This window comes from Orbicella faveolata, unplaced genomic scaffold, assembly GCF_042242905.1.
Source record: "Orbicella faveolata isolate gen_17 unplaced genomic scaffold, um_ofav_v1 contig_3, whole genome shotgun sequence".
Taxonomy (NCBI): domain Eukaryota; kingdom Metazoa; phylum Cnidaria; class Anthozoa; order Scleractinia; family Merulinidae; genus Orbicella; species Orbicella faveolata.
This window is the reverse complement of record NW_028301558.1, coordinates 12001141-12028015: the sequence shown is the minus strand read 5'-3', so window position 1 is coordinate 12028015 and position 26875 is coordinate 12001141. Positions and strand designations below refer to the sequence as shown.

Here is a 26875-nt window from a genome sequence, read left to right as displayed (position 1 = left end):
TGACTGCCGGCTTCTGACTCTTTGCTCTTTACTCTTCCCTCTTTTTCCTTTGAATTTCCCGACTATTCCTGATTGGTCAAGATCACATTCTCTCCCAAGCCCCAAGCCCGCGAATTTGCCGCGACTGATCCAAGATGGTGGATGAAACCGCTCGAAAGCGGTTCAAACCAAGTGATTCTATTCAAATGATTACTTGTCAAGGCCCAGTTAATATTGCCGTCATAAAATACTGTATGTAGAAAGGGAGAATGGTACATTTGAAACTTCATGTGATCCAGAGCTTCAATGAATTAAGAACATTTATTTTTTGCAGGGGGAAAGAGGTACGAACGGCTTATTCTCCCGCTGAATTCTTCACTTAGCGTCACTCTCGATAAAAAGGAGGTAATAGACTTGTTTACTTCTACGGTAACTTCAAGCTCAACGTGGGAAAATAGGGGATTGGGTTTCAAAATCAGCGATTCCCCACGAGGTTATCAAATGTTTTGAGTTAAGAACAACGTGCAAAAGAACATTGCCTAAAGTCAATTAAGCTTAAGCGTATTGACCTAAGTTATTAACTGATAAAATAGAATCTCCTGCATGGGATCAGTTTAATAAAAAATATGAATACATAAATGGAATCTCGCTCCCATGAACGCTCCCTGGTCTCGTGTGGGCTATAAGGCTCACAAGATAGTACATGAAATTACATGCAGTCACAAGGTATCGAAAGCATCACAACATCACAACATCACAAGGGATCAACAAAGATCACAAGTGGGCACAGTGTGTATCACAAAGTACATCACAAATTGTCGCAAGGCATCCAAAGGCATCCAAAGGTGTCACAATGTGTTGATAGCAGATCATACCGTTTTGCTTTGCTTTTAGTGGCACATCAGAAGAGTTTGCCTGAGTTGTGGTTCTCTTTTTTGATATGCATAATTTAATTTAGTAGTTATGCTACTTCTGTACGGTATATGCTTGGGCCAAAGATCCTTTTTTCTTTGACCTATTGTCAGATCAACATGCATGCAAGTCCAATACAGGACAGTTTGTTTTTTAAGTGGAAACATATGTTTTAGCAAATTTCCATATTTTGATTCTCCTTTAGCTCCACTCCATCACAACGGTTGCAGCCTGTGAGAATTTTTCCGAGGATTGTCTATGGCTTAATGGAAGGTTAGTTTGTACATTATGTGGCTAAATATAATTTAGGTGAAGTTCAGTGGCCTTATAAGATGGCCATGCTCTGTTGGATCTCATATGGGGTTTTGTTGGGCTTACATGCATTACTTTACATCTGTGAAAGAATGTGCAGTTTGCTTTGAGTGCCGTTTGCTTTTTTTTCTCTCATCTCCCTCCCTTTTGCCAGTGATGGTAAGTATATGGGGTGGTGAGTATTTCAACTGATTCTATTAGTGTGGCGGTGCCTGGTGGTTGTCGCCCTCAGGGTTGCCATGGATACCTGCATGTTCTGCTTAAAGCTCATATCTTGGCTGGCTCCACAATCCCTAAGGCACTTTTCCCAAGCTCATCAATTCGTGATGATGCTGATAATTTATTAGACACCTTTTAATTAAATTAAAGTCAATTTTTTGACTGAATGTGTAGTAGAACCCCGGTAACTCGAACTCTGAAGGGAAACGAAAAACAGTTTGAGTTAGCAGGGGGTTTGAGTTATTGGGTTCGATTGAATATCCAACTTGCCATGTTTATAATTGATAGTTGGGGAAAAAACTTGGTCCATAACTTACAGTATGGACCTAGAACTTGGTTAGTTAAAGGTATGTATAATGTTTTGAAGCTGGAAAGGAGGGCAAGCATAACTGACTTGTCCTGAATAGATTTAATGTAACGTATGTGTAGTAGAAGCAGACAACCATAGACTGATTTGCTCAAGTGTTCGATGTTCCAGGAGAACTTTCTTGTTGTGATCCATTATTAGTCTCCCAATGGAGACTTTTTTGGAATCTGTGACTGAAACCAATGGTGCGTGCAACGGCCTGAAAAAAAAAAAAGCCATTTCAACAGACATCTGGATAATAGTAGCAAGCATGGCATCAGCTCATCATGGTAAACAAGGTTAAAAAACTCTTTGTGGTTGTTGTTTACATGTAGGAAGCATAATGTTGCTGAAATGCCCAGGATTCAAAAGTGTTTATCCAGAAGTAAGTCGTGTATCAATGAACAACAAGTGACTATGTAGATGTTTTAAGATCTTTCATCTTTAAATATTTATGCATTTAAACAATATTAATACAATAAGAGAAAATTAAAACTCATGCAAAAAAAGAAAATTACACAAACAAAAACAACAAAAACACTTGGAAAAAATGTGGTGGTAATGAAATTACAATTTTGTATAGAATATTAAATTGGGACAAAACATAACCTTGTACATGCTATTAATATTCTTAGTTCTTTTATCCTTTTTGGAGGGAGGAACTACAAAATTTTTGGGTCCTTGAGTGGATTTATACAATTCAGAAAATAATTAAGCATTCAGAATTGGTTTTGCCTCACTTTGCTTGGCAACTGCTGTAAAAAACATTGCTGGACCAACTCGACCAATCACATGCACGACCAAAACTTGGTCATACACTTTTTCTGGCACTTTAAGCAGAATTAATATTTACTGGGATTAATTTCCTTTGTATTCCAATTGGTCCATAATTTTGTTTGCATTTTTTTTGTGATTGACCATGATAGTAATAATGTTGCTTTTGATTTTGGTCGTTTGATGCTCAAATGAAAACTATCTCTTGCTGTATTTTAACGGTGGTTGATGTTTTTTAGTTAGGGAGCTGTCTCAGGATGAGAATTTCAAAAACAGCAAGGGTTTAGAGCTCAGAGGCAGGCACGTTCATATCTGTTCAGAGAATAACTTTCCTACAGCTGCAGGCCTGGCATCATCCGCTGCAGGGTATTCTTGTTTAGGTATACTAGGAGACAATTTCATATTTCTCGATTTTTATTTCTTAAGGCTGTTATTTAATGATTATTGTACAAATGGCTACAAATTTGATATTTTGTCACAGACATAGAAAGTAACTTTCAACTTTTAGTAAAATGGCCTTTCAATGCCATCATGTGATCCTGCTTGACATTTAGCAATGTACAACACGTACGTAAATCTTATTAAATTAAGCTTATAACTATTTTGTATTCTTCAGTAGTAAACTCATAACAATTTGAGTCCCTTCTAGGATGTTTCTGTTAATGGATTTGTGTTTTCTTCTTTCCTTTGCAGTGTTTGCTCTGTCAAGGTTATTTCAAATTGATGGCGATCTGTCAACAATTGCAAGGTGACTACAATGTATGTGAAACTAGTTCAGGACATGCAGTTCTCTAGGTGAGGATAATCCATTCCTGAAAAGAACTGTTGCATGTTGGTGACTGACAACTTGATTGGAAGACATCATCAGATCAAGTGTTACTCTCAATGAAGATTACTTCCATCCACTCCAGGTTGTCTCTTCATCAGTCGCTGAACACAGTTCTTTTAAGAACACCTCGCTGGTAATCTCATACCTGGATTTCATAGTGTTTTCTTGGCTGTGAGAGATCTGGGTTTAACATTATACGGAGTTCCTCTCCCAGAAAGTCACACTTTAGGAGCTGATAATCTTCAGTTGGTTTTTGACCAAATATATGCAAAAGGAAGTGATGATATATATAATTATTGTCAGAGACAATTTCATTTTGGCAGCCCTTTTCCTGAAGTGAAACTGAGATTATTCATTTATTTATTTATTTATCTATTTATTTATTTATTTATTTATTTATTTATTACAATCTATGGTTAAAAGCCCAAAGGATAATCTGTAAAGGAGTCCTAAATCCCATAGAAAAACAGATCACCTATCAACTAAAATAAATACACAAGAAATAATAAATTCAAAGAATACATTAAGATATGAAAGGAAAAAACAAATTCTAGAGATCTTAGAGAATCTAGATTCCTAGAATAAGAATATTCTTGGTCCTCTAGTTTGTCTTGTCAACATTCGAGGTGAAATCTAGAAACCAAAAAACAAGGAAAAAAGAAGGATTGTCCACATTCTTCCACATTGAAGATAGTTTTGTGTTTTGTTACAGTTGTATATCCAAATAGTTGGAGGTGAACTCATCTACAGGGTATAATGTTCCTCAGTGACAGTTTTGACTGACAAAATCCCCTAATCTCTTCCTTTATACATTGGTATCATCGACCACTAATTAAGGATGTTTGCACTAATTGTTTCTGCTCATTCTTACTGTGCATGCATGTTCACTCGCCACGTCATGCATCGAGCGTGTGCGCTAAGTACTAAAATGAACAATGATAGGGCAGATAGCATTGCTATAGCTTTGCTTGGATTTAACGACTTTGGACGTTCAGTGACCCCTACCTTTCTTTCCAGAAACAGATTTTATTTACAATTATCTCCACATTGTCCAAAAATGAACAAAAAATCAATGTGGGAAGTTAAAAGCAATTTCAAGATTTCTGTCCATGGGACATCAAATCCTGCCATCTTGCGGCTGCATGGCGCGTGAACCTATGATCCCTATATGCACCAGTTGACGAAATTCACTCAATAGGTCCACTTAAACAGTATTCGGCAGAGAACGTTTCACTTCAAAGATCTAATTGCAATATTTTTGGGCTTACAGACACTGTGGCCTCATTCGCTAATGAAGCCCAATTTTTTCACATGTAGAGTGTTCTACCGGGAATGTTTTCTCCGAAACGAAGCCGGTGAGCCCCCATATTTTTTACATTTCTGACATAACTAACTCATTATCTTACAATGGTAAAAGTTTCAGAAAAAAAATTGATGTTGGAAAATTTGCGTGTGAACATCCTCAAGCTAACAAGTTGACAAATCTTAAATAGCAGCCAAAGAGAACCCAATATTTATAATTAGTAGGACTAAGATTCTAGCAGTTACACTCACTTAACGTGCAGAATTATCCAAGGACGATGGTATATATTTAACAATTATTATTGCACGAGCTCATGTTGGATATGACATGGTAGTTAGCTAACAACTGCAAGTGGAATAATTATTTAATTACAAACGCCCCCAAAATATAGAAAACTAAACTGAAATCAAAATCAAAATCCCCGAGAAATCATGTGTACACTTTCCATATTTGCAGAGCATGGTATAATGGCTCCTACCCCTTGATGGCTAAGCAAATGAAAAATCTCAAATTGCATTATCCAGTGATCAAGTTGTTAATAAATCTTGTTATATGTTATATGTATGGTGTTTCAGGCAGGGTTCAGGAAGTGCTTGTCGCAGTATGTATGGAGGATTTGTCGAGTGGGAAAAAGGAGAAAAGGATGATGGATCTGACAGCATTGCTAAGCAGGTGATCGTTAAGCTATTTTTCTATAAAAGCAGCATATTCCCAGAAAAGATCTATGGAACTCTGGCGAGGAAAGACGATTAAATATAATTCTGTTTCCCCATGACCAAGAACGTTCTCAGTCAGGCAGGTACTTTCTCAATGCAGTAACCTTACTTTGTCACCCTGTATGCATGTCTAGAGCCACCAATGAAATTTTTATGTCTATGTTTTTGAACACTCTAATCTATAGAGAAAGCATTGTGAGAGCAATCTGTCCTACCAAAAAGACAAAACAAGAAATGTGAAAAGGCTCTAACATAGTTCTTTTGATCTGGAATGTTATTCACTACTAACAATTATTGATCATTTCTGTGACCACACCTCCAAAAGTACACTTTGCATACAAAGAAGCCTTATCCTTATGACATGGTTACCACCTGCAGGACAATTTGACGTTTTTAAATGAGTTTGGCATAGTGGCAAGAGTTATTAATTAAAATAACTCTTGCCACTATATCGAAATAATTTGCTGGACACAACCACCAATTCTTAGAAAGCTGTTTCTGTTTTGATGACAGCCAAAATCTTGATAAACCTTGCTCAGTTCACTTTTCTATGAGCATGGTGGATGTATGGTTGAGCGACCACATCATGCTATTGCTGACACTTCAACATTGTTAACCAAAATAGACCGATTCATCCTGACCGTAAATCTTTGTGACGCCAGTACTGGCTCTGGAAATCAATAGCACTTGAGGAGCTGCCGCTCAGAATTTATCATGTCTTTGTGACTGCAAAACATTGACCGCAACTTTCAACTTCTATTTGACAGATTGCTACAGAAGACCATTGGTTAGGATTGAGAGTCCTGATTCTGGTGGTAAGCTAGCTAGAGGGAAAATGACATTGCGGTTAACCATAATAACCTTTTTTAAGCCCTCTTTCAATTTTAAGCTTGACTCTGTACTAAGTAAATCTTCTTCAACGTCATTTTTTGAAAAAAACCTTTCCTCTCAGTGTCCCGGTTACCAGGGCCTGTCACATAAGAAATAACTAAATGATGCTTCTTGTTAAATTGCCTTCAGTTGATATATTTTCATTTTGATTGCATTCTTCTTTAACACGTCATTTAGAACACTTAAAAGAAGCAATTTGTTATCGCTATTTGTTACAAGGTGTGATCATTTTTTGTTAATAGGTGAATGAACACAAAAAGGGTACAAGTAGCACTGAGGGGATGAGACGAAGTGTTGAAACCAGCGACCTGCTTAAGGTAAACAGTGAAGGATATGTACCAGGGTATCAATATAAAATGGATTTATGCATGGTGACCTACGGACCCCTGAGAATTTCTGAAATAAAACGGTGCCTTTTTAACCCAGCTTACTGTCATACTCTTGCTAACTACAGCAGACAAGTTGCAGAATACCTTTGAATAGGCCACTTCCGAGTTGCCTTTTACCTCTGTGTCAAAACGAGTCTTTGCTCAAAACCAATCATGTGAAAATGTGTCTCCCCTACAGGTTCATTTTCGTACAAATCAAACTTTTATGAGAAAGGTTTTGCACTAGGACTCGTTATGAAACAGAGGCACAACGTTACTCAGAAATGGCCTATATCTTCCATGATAGTCTCCATTTGACGGTTACCCAAGCAAAGTCCAGTCGTGGTTTTCACAATGATCGTGAACAAGTTTTCATGCCTCTCTTTTGGCAGTTCAGGTCAGAATTGTGCGTCCCCAAAAGAATGGAGGTAATGAAAAAAGCAATATCAGAAAGAGATTTCAAGACATTTGCAGAAACTACTATGAAGGTAAGCCTGCATACTTAGCGCGCCCATCTTGTTAGTTATCAACCTACTTGGTGTAAGTTAATAAGGCTCCTGGTGCCAAGCTCGTCAGTGCAACCTCTGTTAATTGTATGAGAGTTTGGCAACCGAAAAAAAATGTCTATCAGATTGCTGCAACATCGCACCATCTTTCGAGTCTAAGTAAATTTGGTGGCAGGGTTTTGAACTGACTACAGGCTTTTAAATCTTGGTAACCACCAGAACATACTTCCGCGATAAACACCAGCACCACGATTAAGGCGATGTGAGAATATTGTACAGTTCACATGATAACTAACCGTGGAGTTTTACAAAACTCAACGTATAGCAGGTCTCAAGACAGCGCTTTCTGTGCCGGCCATAAACACACGGCAAGCATCCATAGTACAAACTGTAGGTATTTTAACTGCGCGTTCAAATTGAGCATATATTGCACATCTTTATAAATACCTGTAAACGTTCCCATCAAGTCCAGCTAAATAAAACAACAATGGTGCTGAGCAACTGATGCGTTTCTCAAATCCCACGTGATGTAGTAGGTTTTGCGTTGATCACAGCAGATTAAACCACTTATGGTCTTTCAAGTGGTGTCCTCGAGGCTACAGTTGCTTTGTTCACAAGTTATCATATATCCTTTGGCACACAAGATCTTCTCTGATTTGGTCAAATTAAATCTCAGTTGTTGCACGACTATTTGGCATCACTTGTCTGTTATCCAATCCGTGAACTTAGTTTTGGTTTCGGTTGAGAAGATATATCAAACATTCAACACCGTGTTTGACCGCAAACACCTGGGAGATCGTCAAAAATTCTCCGCTGCGCGTCGTATTTTGGAAATGTGGTCAAACGCTGACTTTCGTACTTGATGTATTACTTTAAAAGTTGCAACTGTTGAAATAATTGTGCTAACTAAATCATTCTGTCCTTACCTCCCTCCGATAAGTTGTGCGTTTCCTCTTATTTAGGAAAGCAATCAACTACATGCAGTGTGCCAGGACACATACCCGCCAATAACACCACCATACATGAACCAAACCTCACACGGAATAGTTCACTTGGTTACACAGTACAACAACTTCTATCATGAACCCAAGGTATGGCATGCAATCTACAATGACTAGGTATTTGTCCAGGTACTTTTGTTACCTTTTCTAATTATGGCACAAGTCGCACGATGTAGCTAGGAGTATTTCTACTCCCCCCCCCCTCCCGGATGGAATGCTACAGGCAGGTTTACCTGCAGCATTTGCTAAGGTTTTCTTAACAGATCGTCGGGACCAATTTTTTTTGTTTCCATTTTGTTTTACTTTTTGTATGATTTATGTTTTTCCTTTTCTTCGATGATCATTTAACACACCTAGAAGGAGAAAGGCACAGTGTGTCCCGCCCGGGCCGTGCCATTCGGAGTTCACTGCGTTAGGCAACAGGTCATTGCTTCTCCCTTCTAAACCGTGTGTTACAAATTTTTTCCCGCTTGGTCTCGACTACCCTCAGTTGATATACTTCTGTACCAAATAAATGGAGCTTTAGGAGGCCTTATGTTTCGGGGTTGCTGTCGTTCACCGACATATACAAATAAACAGTTTTAGGCTTGGGTCCCAAAGGGTGTTCCTTCAGCTACGCCTTCCTTCACAAACTGTTTCTTCTAGTTCTTACACGAGTTCTGTTCCAGTAATATTAACACACGAGACCAAGTTCATAAAAGCAAAATGGAGACAACTGTGAATGCGGGTTTGTGATGAAAGTATTGTAAATACCTTTAGGTTGCCTACACGTTCGATGCAGGTCCCAACGCGTTTTTGTTTCTGATGGAAAACGATATTGCAGAAGTACTGGCTCTGATCAGACATTTCTTTCCCCCAGAAACAGACGCCGGGTGAGTAGAACTGTATAACGGAAAAATGCATTTAAATTTTTATAGCGAGCTGTAAAAAGTACATATGTTATGCTTCGGTGAGGATTAAATTACCCTGAACATTGCAAGCAGGCATGCACTGCACTTGCATCTTCTTGGCCTTGTGTACCACTGGTGAGGCCCGAGCACTCTTTTCTGAAGTATGATAATCAAGTCATAGTTTCTATGTTTAGTAGAAGTGTCCTTTAGTTTGGGTTCGAGGACGAGTACTATAGTCGATTTCTGTCGATTGCCAGGGTTCACACTACCCTGCGTAAGGGAGGAGTGAGAGTACAAAAACTTAACTGCATTGACATTTGGAACTCCTGCTCGCACCAGAACTGTTACCTAATAATATTGTCCGTTTATTTATCTGTTGGTTGACGCTACTAATACCACACTCTAATACGTCCACAGATTTGTTCAAGGAATTGAAATTTATCCTCAAGCCACGATATCAAAGGTTTGTATACGTCATTACATTTCTGCTTTATGAAAACAAGACAACAGCTGCTCGGAATGTGTCTTTCCGTTAAAGAATTTACACTATGCATGTTTTTACGATTAAAAAGCAAATGATCTTATGGTGAATGGAACGTTGTTCGCGTAAGCGCACATGATGTTAAACTCTCAGTCTTGGTGCCAATATAAAACAACCAGTTGTCTCACAGAATGGGTAATTCCATGCCCCTCTACTCATTAGTCCATATTGTGTCCTTGATGGTGCCACTCATAAACCTTGTTGCTTTCAGAGTCTTTTGGAATCAATAACCATTGAACCAACCCAGGGAGCTGTGAAGTATATCATTTCAACAAAGGTAATCAAGATGGTTTCGTGATTCCATTAGCAACTAGAGTATTCTTACTTAAAACACGTGAAGCCTTGCTGTTGTAAGCTATTAGTTTGCCCGGTGTCTTACTTTGTCTGCATAGGTGTCTCAATCCTAGGGCCCGTCCGCACTAGACTGACAAAAGTTTGTTCGGCTCTAACAAAAAACACGTCAAGACTTGTCTCCACTACATTTTCATTTAAATAGACATGTCTGCACTTAAAAATCAAGAAATAACTTCTAAACTACAAAATGTCAATCACATAACACCAGATACACCTTCGATCCGCGGTAAAACAACTTTATTCGTGTTTCCCTCAAGATTGCCAGATCTGTCAGTTTTGACACTTGACAGACATTTGTTCTCAAAGGTAAGGAGATGGGTTTTACTAAGTGGATAACATGACCCATGAGATATTTGTGTTGAAAAATGTAATCTCTGATGATTGAGGGACGAATTAGTCAGTAATTATTATTCTGACGGCACGATGGACAGGCTCACGGGTCGGCTCACGGGGTGTCGAATTACTGACTGACGCATCCTCAATAAACTATTCACATTGAATGTCTCGTGTTAGTGTAGTCAGAATGAATGGACATTGACTTGTCGTGGTTAGAAGTTCGTCCACTTCTTTTACCTACATCCATCGAAGCATGGTTTCTGGTCACTTGGCAAACTACACTAACGGGAAATGTCGTTTAGCAACAAAAGATAAGTTATTAACTTTTCAATATTTCTTTTCCAGGCTGGGAGTGGACCAAGCGAACTTGGACAGGAATATAGTCTTTTAGATGAAAATGGACTTCCTAAATCATGCGAAACTGTCATTCCACAGTCGAACTTCCCCTAACCGAAACCTCAAGAGTGCAGACGCCTCTCGTATGCGGACAAATAATGATAACAACAGATTTTTAATCTCCCATGAGCGGAAACCTCCCAACTGGACACTTTTTTCTGGCACCAGGTGTCAACATTTTGGAGGTTCGACTTTACTACAATATGTGAAATGATGACTGCTACAGTTGCGGCAGTTGATAGAGAGTCTCTCGTTTTTTTCAGTTGAAGGGTGATTGCAACTAGCTGCAGCTAGTAGATTCACTGAATTCCGCAAGTTCAGTGCAGTTCGTTGACAATCACTGACGCACATGATGATAACCAATGGTGTTAACTTGTGTGTAGTTGAAAGTTGAAGTCGATCTCTCCAGAATTTGGTTCAAAACTGACAGCGTATCTAATAACAGGAACATTGTCCTTTACAAGGGTTTCATCTTGAATCTGAGTCGGTAACTGCATGAAATAAACACCTTGCTTTGTGTGACGAACCCAGTTCAATTTTGATGTCCCTTCTGCGAGCTCTTGATTCTGTAAAAGAAAGAAAGAAATATACGAGTGGCTTAAACCGGCACAAAGAGGCAGACAAACAGTTAAGACGCCTCACCTGCTGCAGTCCTGTAGTAACGGTTAGTTTTTCGGTTAAATGGAAATCCATCCATATGGCAACTCCATGAAAAGTACCTGGTCTGTGCAAAGAAACACCATTATTTGAATAAAATGGACACAAGTTTTTAAAATATCTGAAAGAAATACAAAAATGAAAACAATTCTACTAATGAAATAAAATTGCCTTCACAATAAAGAGTAAAGAATTGTTTACGCAAAATTATTGCAATGCATTCTTTACGTTGTTTTGCTGGCAACCTCGTTCCCAGGGTCTCGTCTTCTAGCTCCCCCCACCCCCTCCCCCACAGAGTGAGAAGGACAAGCAGGATGAAGAGAGAGCCTGGGAAAAGGTTAATTGTGATGGACCAAAACTAAACGAGACGAGGAACGCCAGTGCTGAACGAAATAATTTATCGCACCTTTTCCAGTATGTCGTCCCCGACCTCAATTTGAGAGCCTGGTTCATACTTAACATACCCGGGCAAAACGGGTTCACTGTAGCTGTGTTTTACTAGCACAGTAGCCTGTCTCAGGTTCTCGAGGGGGACGATCAAATAGTGGAAGGACGAAAGCGAAAAGAAAAAGGGACGCCCCGCCATTCGCATGCCCACATTTTTTGTTCGCCCCTACTGTCGAGAGCCTAGAATACGCTACTACTACATGTTATATTAAATGGTACTTATGACTCATCACACGCATTTGGAACAGGTCACAGGTCGTTTCAATTCAACGTGACGAATAATAGTATCTTACACATTCACCGCAGAAAGAGGGGGGCGAGGGGGCGGGGTGGACGGTGAGAATTAACTGTCAATCTCCCACCTCGTTAATACGGTAACTTTATTCTGGCCCAAACAAAAGCTCAATCAGTCATTTTCTTATTTGAAGAACCCCTTTCATAAGGCCACCCCGTTAATACGGCCACATTTTTGTGGCCCGTTGGTGACCGAATTAACGGGATTCCACTGTATTGTAATTACCTTTTCAGATTGACATTTCCTTCACTAGTCATTTTCTGGCTTGGTATATGCGAAGTAAAATCAAATTTCATGATCGTGAATTCCTCCGTAAGAGCACGACAGGGGTATTCCCACAAATGATGTGGCTCCAAAGCTATGCCGTGGCTTGTTTCATTATTGATTTCTTCATTTGTCAGTTTTGATCCCTGAAAGATCAGACAAGAAACGGTTGGGTGCAAGGTCACACCAGAAACCTTGCAACAGGGTTCGAACTACCAGTAGATTATTGCATTCCACGAATTTTCCAGGTGTTTTTCAGGGAATCAACAAACAAGGTCCAGGACCCCAAAGTTAGAAATTTCACATCAATTTTCTTTAGAATAAGTTACTTCCTAAGCCAAAGTGTATGTAGAGAAACGTTTTCATAACTTTCTCATTCGTTTTTTCTTGAAAAAGTTCCTTTTTTAATACTACAACTACTACCAATAGATAAATTCAAGGATTTTTCCACGAGTTGATGCCAAAATTGAATATTCAAGGAGTTTGCCAGGACCCTGGAAAAATTTTTCAAAAATTCTGGAATTTTTCGGGAGTTTCAGGAGTAGTGCGAACTCTGTTGCAAAGCAAGCCATTTTCCTGGTCGGAAAGTAAAACTATAAGTTTTTCTTACCTCGATCAGTTTGTCAAACAAAGAAATATCAAATCCTTCCACTATGTTTACTGGAGCATGGAACTTCCACAGATCGTCAAACTCCACTGAAATTCAACAATTGAGAGTTACCACAGTGACTGTTCCCCTTGACTTTGTTAAACGCGACCCAGTACTTTTAGAGGCAAAACCAACTTTGTGCGCAGATGAGTATAAGAATACGTTTATTCAAATAAAATTAACAAAATATATAGGATTTAGCAGTAGCTCTTCGTCCACTGTTTGCAGATCGAAATGGAATTTAGAAGTGTTGGTTTTCGCCCAGGGAGGAAAACTCGCAGAAAAATCGGCGGTCAAGACATCAAACTCAACCCACATGTGAGGCTGGGTGCAGTATTCGAACTCAGGCCATGTTCGCGGGAGGTAAGCTAGTCCAGTTCTGACCCTCTCTCAATCACGCAAACGCTATGCTCCCGAGAGCGTAGCGTTGCGTAACAGCGAGAGGGCCACTGAGCCCTCTCACAACTGTGACGCTCCACGGTCCGTGTAGTTAGCTATGGTAACAGTGAGTCCAACAGACTTGACGAAGTCCAAAGGATGTACCAGCAAGTCCTCAGGAACGCCACAGGTACACCCTTCTCTTTCAAAGGGTCTCTTTTTGGTCGAGCGTCATCAACTGGGGTAGCGGTATATGTTGTGGCCTACGCAGACGCTATTTGGGCTCGTGACACAATCGTCCTCCTCAACGAAACGTGACGAGCCCAAAGAGCGTCTGTTTAGGAGGCTATAGATGGTGATACTTTCTACTTGTCTGCTTACAGCAGGGAACATGCAAATTGACACTTGTACGATCAACCCGCTTTAAATGCCTATGGTACCACATTAACCCTGCAAAATTCAGTTTAAAAGCCTGACCTGCCATTGCCTTCAATGTGGCACCCTGAGGCACTATCTTCACTCCTCGTCTGTTTATTTTAGCGGCGCTCACTGCTGCATACCAGAAGTATAAGTTGTGCCACGGAAACAGGCCACTTGTGAAAAATGGTTCACCTAAAATAACATCAACCTGTAAAAACAATACAACGATATCAAAAATATTAAGACGGATTCCACTCAAAGCTCGTGCAATAAGTGCAAAAATTATTTACTAATAATCTTCTCACAGCACGGTAACTTTTTGGAATACTATTGAAAACATTTCAATGTAATTAATTTTTCTAGCTGACCCCGCGATTACATACCCAAGCATTCTCGAGAAATTTAATGTCAAACCTCGTAAGAATGCTTAATGTGTGTGTTATTGTGTTCTCAACTAACACCAAACGTCCGTTTTTATTGAAATATGGATAACTTGGATAAGATCTTCTTACCTTTATTCAAAATATTACCCTCGGCTGCTATGAGGTTTTTTTGGTAACTTTATTTTTCTCAACCTCGGTCAATGCATTTCTAGATCTCTCATCGGTCAGGAGCTATTTTTAAAAACTAGATCACTGGATAATATAATGCAAGAGTTTTGATTGGCTTAGCCTTGATGGCATATGAGCCATTACACCATGCTCTACAAATATGGTAAACGTATGCGTGTTTTTTTTTTCTTTTCTTTTTTCTTTCTTTTTCTTTCTTTTCTTTTTTTTTTTTTTTGACGTTTTTATTTGATTTGATTTGATTTTGATTTTAGTTTTCTTTATTTTGGGGGCGTTTTTAATAATTAAAAAAAAATATTTCAATCGCGCTTGTTGCACATGAGATGGTTATATTTCATATCCAACGCGCACTCATGAAATAATTTTGAAGCAACCGTTTACATCTTTCACTCCTTATGTGATCAATAGTTATTCGTTATTATTTTATAACAGAGCTACAGAATGGAAGTTTAAAGCGGCCGTCACACGGCAAACTTGAGTTGGCAAACTCGTGTTGGCAAACTTCAAAAAGTTGGCAAACTCGTACCTTCACACGTTAATCTCGCGTCATTTCACAACACACGGTAATTTACAACATGACCGACTTAGTGTAGTGGCACTCACCTACAACAGTGAAACAGAAGAGAAGAGAGGAAACAGAGACCGGTGGAGAAATAGAAAGGTTTGGAGGAAACCCAGTTTGTCCGCTAGCTCCTCCATTTTCTTTTGTTTGTTTTTATGGTATCTTTGTAGACTACAGATGAAATGCCCCAGACAGCCGGACAATTGTGAACCTCTTCGATAAATTTAAAAGTGGCCTCATGTTCATCTTGAATTGCGTCCGCCATTTTGTTAAGTGTCACGCAAATGAATCGCGTGAATAGAGCGCGTGTTTTCATTGGCTGACAGTTAACAACACATATTTGCCAATCGTTCACACGTCAGAAAAGAGTCTACCAACACGGAAAAGTTGGTGAAAAAGTTGGCGAGAATAGAGGCAAGTTCTATTTGTCGCCAACACACGCACCAACTTGAGTTTGCCAACTTTAGTTTGCCGTGTGAAGGCCGCTTAAGACTATTCATTGCCGTCTTGTGAGAGAGATCAAAAACCCCATTTTACGGCAAAGGCAAACGTTTTTGGTAATGATTTACTCACACCAAACCAATCCTATTGTCACGCCAAGCGATTGGCTTGAAAAACTCGCGCCATTTTTTCATCCAATCAGAAGTAAAACCAAACCCAATCGAGACTTGCCCGCACACGTTTTCCCGCGCTTCACGCCAGCTACACGTAATTACTTCGAGTTGTGATTGGTTCAGTAGATTGTCTGTATAATTTGCGATTGGCTAGATACACTCATGTTGAGTTCCATGTTCAATGCATAACATCGCGCTATGGTTAATGACGGAGTACCTGATCATCAGACAAGTGTTCCCTCCGTAGATCAGCTGCCTCTTCGCTAAGAATCTCAATTTTATCAGCTATCCCATTTAAATCTATTATCTGGAAAGGAAACGCTGAGTTGACCAAGTTTCATTTCACAAATTTAAACTCAACTCATCTTTGCATGCTATTGTAAAGTAAAGTAAAGTTTGCATACGAGTCAAGTGGCCTATCAGGCCGGAGCTTATCCCAGTAACTGTAGCATGAATCGAAGCGACTAGGAGTAATTCTACTCCCCCTGGATGGGATGCTAGTCCATCGCTGGGTTACCCCCAGCATTAAATTCGCCAGAACCCATTTATACACCTGGGTAGAGAGAGGCACTGTGAGAGTAAAGTGTCTTGCCCAGCAACAAATAACCACAATGTCTCCCGCTAGGGCTCGAACCGAACCTCTCGATCCGGAGTCGAACGCACTAACCATGAGCCGTGACTTGACTTTCATATGCCAAAACTAACAACCCAGGCTGTACCAGCAGTAAAGAAAAGAACTATTAAACAGTTCTATGGGCAAGGTCAATAATCAGTGTAGAAACACATCCCAAAATGATTCAAAAATAGGTCCAACTCACCTTCTTTAAAAGCTTTTGATATAAGACAGATGATTCTACAGCAATGACCTAAAAAGATAAAAACAAAATGATATGCACTTGGAATGATTTTACAACGTAAATACATTTCAGGCTACTAAAATATACAAGTTTAAAAAACGAAACATTAAAAAAATATTTCCAAACACACTGAATGTATTCAAATTGAAGATGAACCATATATAGCTATAAAGTCTATAAAATTATTTGGAAAGCAAACCTTATCAAAAACCAACCTAACCTTACAACCTTCAAAAAATCCATTTTTTAACATTTTATGGACAGTTATAAGGAATTGGACCATTTTATCATGTAAATTTTTTTTAAATATCCCAGTTTTTTGTATAATCGTTGCATATTTGAGAATCAGTTTCTATATTTTTAATTTTTAACATGTCATCTTTTTCATTCTCTAAATAATTATATGAGGGCCACTGGTTTTTCAGTTATTACTGTTGTGTGCTACCCTAAATAAATAAATTTGATTATTGTTGTTGTTGTTGTTGTTGTTGTTATTATTATTATTATTATTATTAAAGATTCACACAGCTATTGATGATATTGAAGCTGGTTTCGTCATTGGCTCAGGGCAACAACAAGTTGTCTAGGGAAGCCAAGAAACACCCCTTGTTTGCTTTGTCATCTGGTAGTGTTATGCCTTCTGTCTGTGCCAGTTTGCCACGTTTTATGACCAAGACAGCACACTTCTCAATGCCAAATTTCATACCGATGTCATTGCTGAATATTCTCACTGATTGTATCAGTGAGTCCAGTTGGCACTCACTTCTGGCATAAAGCTTTAGATCATCCATAAAGAGAAGGTGATTGACCTTTGTCTTGTTGGCATATGTGTCTCCCGCTTCGCACTTTCTGAGAACTAGGGACAGCGGAATCATGGAGACCACAAAAAGGAGGGGGGATAGGGAATCACCCTGGAAGATGCCCCTTTTGATGGAGACACTTCCAAGACTTTCTCTGTTTGATGTAAGTTCCGTTTGCCAGCCTTTCATGGAATTTTCCAGTAAGGTCTTAACATTTTGAGCTGCACCAAATAGTTCTAGACATTCAAGAATTCAGGAATGCGGTATCATGTCGTAAGCCTTCTTATAATCAATCCAGCCCATTACAAGATTCTTCTTTCTTGATTTGGCCTCTCGCAGGACCATTTTATCAATAAAGAGCTGGTCACTGGTTCCTTGGGAGCCTTTCCTGCAACCTTTCTGCTCATCCGGTAGTACGCTCTCGGTATCCAGGAATTCGTAGAGCTTGTCAGATATTATCCCTGTTAGCAACTTCCACATTACAGGTAAACAGGTTATGGGGCGGTAATTTCCTGCTACTGTGCCTTTCTCTGGGTCTTTCATTATAAGGACAGTTCTTCCCTTGGTCATCCACCCAGGAACCTTCCCACAGTCTAAGCATACTTGAAGCTGGTTTGCGATATTGTGGTGTAGGCCTGTAAAGTTCTTCAGCCAAAACCCCTACACCATGTCTGGTCCTGGTGCCTTCCAGTTCGGAACTTTCCTGAGAAACTGTGTCACCATGTCTATGGTGATGGACAACTCAGCTTGCTGTGGCAACTCCACTTCCTCTTTCAACTTCTTTAACCATTCTGCATCCTTATAATGTGTTGACTCTGTACTCCAAATGCTCTCCCAAACTTGCTTGGCTTCTTCTGAATCAGGTGTCATATCAGATGAGATTTTGTCTCCACTTAGTTCCATATAAAATTTTCTCTGGTCTGTCTCGAACAATCTGTATCTTCGGATCTTTGTAGCCTTGGCAGTAATTCTTTGTTTGAGATCTTCAGAGACATGTTTAAGGCCTATTTCAGCAATCTTGTACTTTCGCTCCAGCTCACGTTTGTGGTGTTCTTTTAACATTCTGCCTTGCAACAGTGCTGTCACTCTACTTAGATCCCGTCTCATTTATTATTATTATTATTATTATTATTATTATTATTATTATTATTATTATTATTATTACCTGGTTTATAACGTGTTAACTACAAGCACTCTGACAGTGCCACATGATTGAGCAATGCCTGAACTACAAGATCAAATGATACGATCCAGTTTTACCAATAACTTCACTGGAGAAAAACAAAAATTAACAAACGTGCCCTGCCCAGTGATGAGTGCTCCCACAGTCTGTTGAATGTCTTGGTCTGCTCAATATGTTGCTATGCTATGAAGAAAAAAGTCAAAGGTCTGCATTACTTGTCAGTGATATTTCACTTCATAAAAAAACTTTACCTTTTCAAATCCAAACTTGGCTGCCATCACAGGAAGCAGTGAGCCATCACTTATGCAAAGACATCTTGAATAACCTTCTCCAGCCAGCTGCCAAAAAAATAAAACATCCATGAGTGAGCATCACCAAACAGGGGACATGGCACTGATATTAATTGTAGCAAAGTCTATGTAGATTTGGCTTTAATTTGTGAGGGTAGGGTTGAATGTGAGTGTTTCAAATACACTCACATTAAAACCTAAATTTTAGAAGCCTAACTGAGGCAGCAGGTCAGAGGAAAGGGAGGTGGGATTCCCGGAGAGGTGGGAACTGGGAGAAATAAGTAAATTCTACACTGTGATATTTTTGCATAAGAAAAAGGACATTCAGAGAAGTGGGAGCCACTATGGAGTTGGTGAGAACTGAGAGCAAAGAGAAACAGAAAGCAGAAAATCAAAGCCTCCTGTTGTACTTCCTATAATGGCCTATACAGGGAGGCTCCACATGAAAGGCATACCTTTTTTGGGCTTGAGGTGTATAAAAGGGTAGGCACATCATAAGTTGAGGTACATTAGTTGTGGTAAGTTAGTTATTTAAAAGGGAATTAAAATGTTTTAAATGGACACTTCATGGCTTTATTTTATTTGTTAAGCAGTACACGAAAATGACAAGAATTCCTTTTTTGCTGATGTATTCATAATACAAGCCAGTTACGAAAGCATGTGGATGGGGTATCTTCTTTCAATTAAAGGTATATGAAAGGGGTGCTTTTTCTGTTAAAATGGTATTTAAATACAAAAGGGAAAGGGTTGGACCTCAGAGCGGAGCTTCCCTGTATCAAACTTTGTAGAGTACACCCGGGCTATAGTATAGGTTGAGATGGTTGGAAAATGTAAAATATATTGCTAGATACACAGCAACATGTTTGTTTATTGCATAAAAAGATAGCTGATGTACATGTATGTTTTCCTTCATTTACATGTAGTGACATATGATTGGCCATAAAGATGTTTATAACCTGTTTCAGTGCTTGTTTAAAAGCTTGTGATCTTGGCCTGTCATTCAACATGGCAAATCTATGACGACTCCAAATAACATGGGCTCCACAAGTACACAGTGGACGATCAACTGATGTTACAACTCTGAAAAACCCAATGACAATAAATGTAACACAATAACATAGCAGTTTTAATTTGTCCAGCAATTTTGTCTAAAAAAACTTGCACCATTTGTCACCCAGTCACAAGTAACCCAAATAATTTAAAACAATAAAATGAAGTCACATCATTATAGTATATGAAAGACACTAATTGATTGGTCAGCTACTTGTTTTCCATGATGCTTCATAAAAGCAGCTACACTTGTATATGATGTCTTGTTAGATTTCTTTCATGACAAAGGAAATAGGAAAGGCAAATGGCAGTATTGCATCTACGTATGGGAAACCCCTTGACATACAAGCCCTCACCTGCAGCTCAGGTGAACTCACGCCTTTAAATTCTACCGTTCATCCAGACTCACTCTTGTGTTTTTATTATGATTTTTTTAAAATATAAACATGAACAATATTATTCTACTTCAAATTACTTAGTTAGCACTTGCCAACTGGTTGTCACTGTCAGTTGGTTCTTAATCCAAATAATCAAAGAGAAATTTAACTTTAAAAATACCACATTCAAATGACACATGGTAGGACATACTGATTTAGAGGCGTAACATCAAACCAAATGCTGTAGTCATCATGACAACAATGAGTATTCAGCTTGTCACCTGTAATAAAGAAATACATGTATTACATACTGATTGTAAGTTGTGCGAGAAAACCTCCTCATCTGTTATTTGTTAGACTTTGTAATCTTCCAACAACTTATCATCTGGAACATTTTTCAGGCTTGACCTTCCATCCCATTGAACTTTACTGTTCAAAGTCTCTAAATTCTATTCATTCAATCAATCAATCAATCAATCAATCAATCAATCAATCAATCAATCAATCAATCAATCAATCAATCAATCAATCATTAAATAAATAAAAATATTTAGAGAGGAAGCCACATCAGCCTTAGCTGGTATTCATGCAGGTCCTCTATCCTTAATGCCCCTAATGCACAGGTCTACATTTAACCCTTTGACTGCCAATGACACATCTACGTGCCCCGAATGGTCATGCTCTTTGTACCACTTGCTACATCATCAATTTAAATGTCACTAGATATTCTTGATGAGCAGATAGTAAAGCTAGGATAGATCTATCTGCACAACAGGCGGTTTTGGATATCAGTGGCATTCTGACGTAGCAAACTGAAAAACAACATTATCAGTTTTGGTGCAAAAATGGTGGAAAAATGGCCAATTATACCGATAATTGATCAAGGTCCAATTTCCAGGCTTTGCCCATAATTTACACCCAACTTTTTATGGCAGCCAGAAAGAATACGAAACGCAAAAGGTAGCGAGAGTAAAAGGGCCAAGAAAAAGGAAAGGAAAGGGCCAAGAAAAAAATTTGAACCGAGTAATCTAAAAGAAAAATAGTCCAAATTTTGGCTTATGCATGTGCACCAAATTAAAAAAATGTACATATCTTAACCTAATCTTGGAGAAATTGATCTTTTTAGTTAAAAAAAATAGCTTTCTCAGCAAAACTAAGGCCCATTTGGCATCATGGCAGCCAAAAAATGATTTAATGGTTAAAAACAGCTTTTTTTGGTGAAAATTTGGCACTCTAGGGATTAAGGTCGCATACCTTCCTGCATAAGTAACGGTCTCTTTAGGAAATATACTGCCTGCATCCAATGATCTCTCCACTGCAAACAACAAGTGAGATGTAACACCATTAGAATAAAATGCCAGTCCACAGTTCTAAACTCAAATATGTATTAATACCTAATGCCACTAAATACCTTTTGAGAGGTATACATATAAAGTTAACATGTGAAAACATCAATTGATGTCATTTCCCAATGCTGTGTAATTAAGAAAAATTAATTTATCTATAATCAAGTTCACGAGTCATTGACAAGCAGACATTAGGTCTAAATACCATCAACCCACGGTTTGATACATGTAACTGGTGTTTGAGGAAAACAGCAACTTTCAACTTTTTTCTAGGAATCTAGTAAAAGAAAGAGTTTAGGAGACTTGAAAAATTTACCAGGAAGCTAGAAATAATAATTATATCTCTTGGTACATTGCAAAATTCATGTTGAACAAAGTAATGGTACAAATTTTCAAGAAAAAAAAATGAGGTGACACTCAGAATTTACAGGGCTGCTTTTCTAAAAGTGCTTATAACAGTTGTCACCCCTTTAATTCTTGGAATTTGTATTATGAGGAATGTCTCCCATGTTGAGTGGCCCTTGTTTGTACATTAGGAATCTACTACTACTACAACAAAATAACAGTTGCCACAATCTTACCGGTCTGTCATTACTATCAGGGTGGGACCAACGTGGTGCAGTTGTCAGGGTAACTTCACCATCAATGTCCATATCTAATGTCCACCACATGACCACTCCATGAGCAATGCCGGTCTGTTTTACAGATGTTTGGGCACAATATTGGGACACTGTTTTATCACTGTGGATTTTGTTTTTAGTCTCTGGAATAGAGACCCTGTTTGCGCAGTCCGAATTTGTAGAGGTACAACCACCACAAAAGTCAAACCTGCAGGGAGAAATTTAATGATTGGGTAATTTAACATTGTATTTTAAAGGAGACAAGAAGTCAAGCGGGTGGCACTGAAAGGAATGGAATGGAAAGGAAAGGAAAGGAAGAGGAGAAAAGGGAAGAAAAGGAAAGGATATGGAAAAAAGAAAGGGAAGGAGAAGAAAGGGAGGAAAGGACAGGAAGGGATGGGAGGGAAGGAGGTGGTTGGGAATGGAATGGAAGGGGAGTAAAGGGAAGGGAAGAGAATGAGATGAAAAGAAAAGGTACGGCACAGCATGGCACAGCATGACACAATACAGCATGACAGGGCATGCCACAGCAAGGCATGGCACAGCACGGCACAGCTTGACACGGTGAGGCAGGCAAAGGTAAGGAGGAAGGGAGGAGGCATAATTGAAACAGATTGTTTACACTCATAAAACAGTGAATTTGACATCACCTAAAAAATGGAAATGAGGTGAAGAAGACCAAGCAAGGAAACGTTGAACTTAGAGAAAATTACTAATTTAATGATAGAAGAAAATGATGTTGGTGGGCACAAAAATCATTTGTCAGAGTAACCCATCCATATCAAGAGCAGCTCCAGGAAATTTTGCTGGTACCTATGCTTATGCCTCAGCAAAAGCAAGCATGCATCAATTTAACCAGCCGCAGGCTAATTTAAATTTCAATATCTGCTTACCTTAAAACTGGGACAGGTGGAGTCAAAATGTGAACTTCTTCATCAGAAAGTTCATCGACATGCAGGTCAAAGGCACTGGCCGTCCCACAGCACTCCTCCATATTAGGTGGTAATGTTATATCTTGGTTTTCTGATATCTGAACAGGAAAAAAAAAATGAAACCACAGTTCTGTAGTAAATAACAGTCATTAAATTGACAACAAGCCAAAAACATAATTCACTCATTTGAAAAGTATTTTCAAAGACATATTAATAAATAATATAAGACACAGTAATGAGTAAATCTGTGATAATTTTTGAACCTTTAGTTAGACAGACTGAGTGCTTTTCTAACAAGCAGGATTTTTCCTTAAATACTCTGTAAGTAATAAGCTAAAAGTGAAACAAAGTAAGTCCCAAGTTTTTGTGACATTTCTGTATGAAGTAATAAGGACATCATTTTTTTTCAAGTTTAAGGTAAAAGAAGGAAGAAAGAGAGACCCAGCTAAAGGACTGCAGCAGCAAGTCCTATCAGGTGTCATGCATAGCCACCTAACAAATTGCCATGAGCCAGCTAAGCTTAGTGGCTTTTTCCTGCTGTTACTAATAATAAAAGTTCTATTAATAGCTTTTATCTCCATTTGAATCTGATTCTGATTGGAATCTTTGATCACCTGTTGTGGATTTAACTGATGCATATTCCAGAGGGCCTCACTTCCCAAAACTTGTGCATAAATTGTAGCTGCAGCTGGAACACTCACAAACCCTGGCTAAAAAAAAGTAACAAAATTTCACAGATCAAAACTGAATCATGCTACAGATTAAAGCCATGTTTGTTACAGTGTGCTACATGTATTACAGTGTGCTTACAGTGTGCTTAATCAATTAAGCTAGCTAGTTTGGATTTAATTACCAGCTTTTTCTCCAAAAAGTGGCAGAAATTAAAACTCCTAACCTCAAGAAGTCGACTGCAAGCATCTCGTAGAGTTGGTAGAGCTCCTTCACCAATTAGCTCTGTGTCCCATAGTTCTGTTACCAATAAATTAGCTCTACCTTGTGCATCTCCATCTGTTCAAAAAAAAAAAAAAAATTGACATAGTACTAGACTTTTGACAGACTAAGGATTTCAAAAGTAATGCTTACAATGTGATGACTTCTAGAAGCTGTCAAATAGAGAACCTGCAGAATGATAGCATTAATTATTAAAAGTTACTGGTCTAGAGAGGTGACCTTGGTGGAAATTTATAATATCATTTCACTTCCTCTTGACCCAACTGTCTGCACTTGGGACTCAAGGGATGGGATTATCATTGCAGACAAAAAGGAAAAAACCGGCTATCACATACAAAAGCTGCTTAAATAAGAGAAGGAGCAAGATTATTATTTGGCAAATCTTTTTCTGGAGTATCTGAAATGGTACTTTGTGGTTTGGTAGTGGTTTCATGATTAAAGCTGGGACACTGGGCAAATGGACCAGCTGTGAGGATGATTTTGCCCTCCTGGTTTGACCATCTAGTGATAAGTTGTAATAACTTATAGACAAGTTCAGTTGAAAGAGTTTTGTCCACCTGCGAAAACCAGTCGCCCTCCCGCTGGATACGTTAAATAAACCCCTGTTTGGGATGTTAATTTTTTCCACATAAAGTGAAACTTCTAACACATCACTAACACTAGAAGTCGGGTTTTAGAGATGTCAGCTTACCTTTTCCTACTGTTAATTCAGTTGAACGCTTTCCAATGACTGAAATCTTGTCACTTAATCCATTTTTCTTGACTATTTCACCAGCTACTTTGGCGATAGGTTCAAATGCCTGGTTCAGAAAAAAACAATGACAAAATGAGATGCTCACATCTCAAGGCCTTTTAACCATTTGTTAGTTACCTCAAGTATGAATTTTGTCAAGGAAGAAGATAGATAGATAGATAGTTGGTGCCAATTTCCTCCCTTGCAGCCAGAGGCTGAATTGCGGAGGAACCAGAGAGGTGAGATTGGACGTTTGACCAGCATATGAAGGCGCACTTTGCAGCCACTTCAGTCCATGTATGATCTCACCTTACCCACCCCAGACCAATGACCAGCACAAGTCAGATAGACCATGACACCGGCTTCTACGTCCCCTACTCTTTTTGAACAATGTCATGCGTTCTTTAACATCCCACAAGAACCAGATCAGTGAAGTGCTGTGAGCCGGGTCTACGGTTTGTCCTTATCCGAGAAGACTTGAATGTCTAACCATTTGTAGATGTAATTACAAAGGCAGCACATTCTCCTCAGTTATTTTAAGACCCTGACTGTTGGTCCGGTCTGGGGCTTGAACCTTCGACCTCCTGCACAGCAGTCCGGCGCTCTCCCAATTGAACTAACCAGGCGGCAGTTAGTTCACTGACCTCACATGCAGTAGCCTTATCTGCTCCACTCCTCACAGCCATCATGGCCAGCAGTCCAGTTCCTGTTCCAATGTCTAACATGTGAACTGTTTGACCTCTGTCTTTGAGTTTTCTCACAGCATCCTTAGTAGCTTGATAGTACTTCTTATTCTACAGACACACAAAAACATTTTATTCTTGCTTGCTAGTTCCTGATTAACAAGGACCCGATTAAGTGTGAACAAAGTGATGGTATTTTGTGGTTAGTACAGAGGGGCGACCATGGAAGAGGAACCTAAAGACTTCTGGGTCTCCCTCCCGGGGTGAGAGACGTTAACCAACCACTACAAGGTCATCAGTCAACGTGAGATCATTTTCTGGACAATAATGCTATTGTTGTCGGCAAAAAAAATTTTTCCACTTACCAGTATTATAACAAGCGCGCAGTGACAGAATAGATTGTACCTTCTAGTTTCTTCGTGTTTCTTTGTTCTACACAGGGTAGGGTTTTTAGAGTATTTTTGTCTTAAACAGGGTCAGGATTTCAAACCCTCGGCAGCACCCCTATACCCAAACCTGGGTCAAGTACTCCCCCGCCAGGGTCCGCCCCTAATACTGAAGACCAAATCTGACCTGAAGAACTGAGAATCCTCCCCCCTGCACCCCCCCCCCTCTCTCTCTCTCTCTCTCTCTTTCCATCTCTTTTCAGCAACTCAGGACCTTGTATATATTGTGGAATTATCCCTAAACAGTTTTCTGGGTCAGTTTTGTAAGAAGGAAAAGGTTAAGTCTGCATTGCATCAAGTGGTCCATACTGCTAAAAATTTTCTGTGTTTCAAAAGCATTATAAGCCACTACTGTTTCAAGTACTACTCCACTGTGGATGGGATACTAGAGCATCGCAAGGTTAGCCCTCAGGCATTAAATTTGCCAGTACTCATTTATATACCTCGGTCGACAGAAACGCACAATGTGAGAGCAATGTTTCGTGGGGCGGGGAGGGGAAGGGGTGTGTCGTCGTTGTCGCAATGTAATACGGGAACTGCCACTCTGGTGTCCCTAAGCTTATACAGCCGTAAAAAGGATGGACAAAAAATGCCATGATCTTTATTCAGTGCCCTAAATCTAATTAAACCTAATTAAAACTTTAAGCTTAAGACATTCAAATCATCTATACCCTCTCATCATCGTGAAGCATGTCTGCATAGGCTGACCTGGGAACAAAAATAAATACCAATTGATTTAACCTCCATGGCTACCAGGAAACTAGACCACGTGGGCTAGCTAAATACTGTGCTTAGACCACTCGGTTTTCGCAAATTAACACACCTTGCTATTTCGTTTCTCATGTCATAATCTTCATCTTCAACTACCCACTCCATTTTTCCTGTGGTTGGACTAAATCTCTGTGAAAACATTTCGTTCCTAGAGTGAGAAGAGAAGTTACAAAATCTCCGAACTATCGTACACACTCTTCTCATCTGGATAGCCGGGTGAGTTGAATTCTAACAGGACATTTGATTGGACAGTAAGTAAATTTTGACCAATGAAATTACGCGTTAGAAGGTCAGCCCGAGTGTAGAGC

General features: G+C 39.2%; 2 protein-coding genes across 3 annotated transcripts; one reads left to right on the top strand and one right to left on the bottom strand.

Annotated features, from left to right (window-relative positions):
* Positions 1–36: 36 nt before the first annotated feature.
* LOC110049684 (diphosphomevalonate decarboxylase-like) lies at positions 37–11537 on the top strand. Of its 2 annotated transcripts, XM_020755489.2 has the most exons (15): positions 37–231; positions 314–384; positions 1097–1164; positions 2104–2153; positions 2782–2922; positions 3236–3290; positions 5250–5346; positions 6158–6205; positions 6524–6598; positions 7042–7137; positions 8118–8246; positions 8916–9028; positions 9464–9509; positions 9799–9864; positions 10623–11537. In XM_020755489.2, the coding sequence occupies exons 1-15, from the start codon at positions 135–137 to the stop codon at positions 10725–10727; spliced, it is 1257 nt and encodes a 418-aa protein (XP_020611148.2). In that variant the 5' UTR covers positions 37–134; the 3' UTR covers positions 10728–11537. The 2 variants fall into 2 exon arrangements, with proteins under 2 accessions (XP_020611148.2, XP_020611149.2); XM_020755490.2 differs by lacking the exons at positions 2104–2153; positions 2782–2922; positions 3236–3290.
* On the bottom strand, positions 10162–26875 carry LOC110049664 (protein arginine N-methyltransferase 7-like). The gene is made up of 19 exons (XM_089298500.1): positions 26620–26875; positions 26468–26504; positions 25312–25461; positions 24626–24734; positions 23879–23991; positions 23598–23693; positions 22945–23081; positions 22013–22259; positions 21340–21400; positions 20297–20366; positions 19615–19738; positions 18620–18706; positions 16347–16394; positions 15746–15835; positions 13841–13991; positions 12947–13032; positions 12298–12482; positions 11316–11397; positions 10162–11239 (listed from the first exon to the last, which is right to left on the bottom strand). The coding sequence occupies exons 1-19, from the start codon at positions 26769–26771 to the stop codon at positions 11042–11044; spliced, it is 2223 nt and encodes a 740-aa protein (XP_089154626.1). The 5' UTR covers positions 26772–26875; the 3' UTR covers positions 10162–11041.

Coding starts and splice junctions, on each gene's coding strand:
- LOC110049684 (XM_020755489.2), top strand. CDS start 135: ATGGTGGATGAAACCGCTCGAAAGCGGTTCAAACCAAGTGATTCTATT. Junction 2,154..2,781: donor TCAAAAGTGTTTATCCAGAA/GTAAGTCGTGTA, acceptor GATGTTTTTTAG/TTAGGGAGCTGTCTCAGGAT. Junction 6,599..7,041: donor AAACCAGCGACCTGCTTAAG/GTAAACAGTGAA, acceptor CTCTTTTGGCAG/TTCAGGTCAGAATTGTGCGT.
- LOC110049664 (XM_089298500.1), bottom strand. CDS start 26,771: ATGAGAAGAGTGTGTACGATAGTTCGGAGATTTTGTAACTTCTCTTCT. Junction 24,735..25,311: donor ATAAGGCTACTGCATGTGAG/GTCAGTGAACTA, acceptor TTTCTGAACCAG/GCATTTGAACCTATCGCCAA. Junction 13,992..15,745: donor AACACTTGTCTGATGATCAG/GTACTCCGTCAT, acceptor TTGTTTTTACAG/GTTGATGTTATTTTAGGTGA.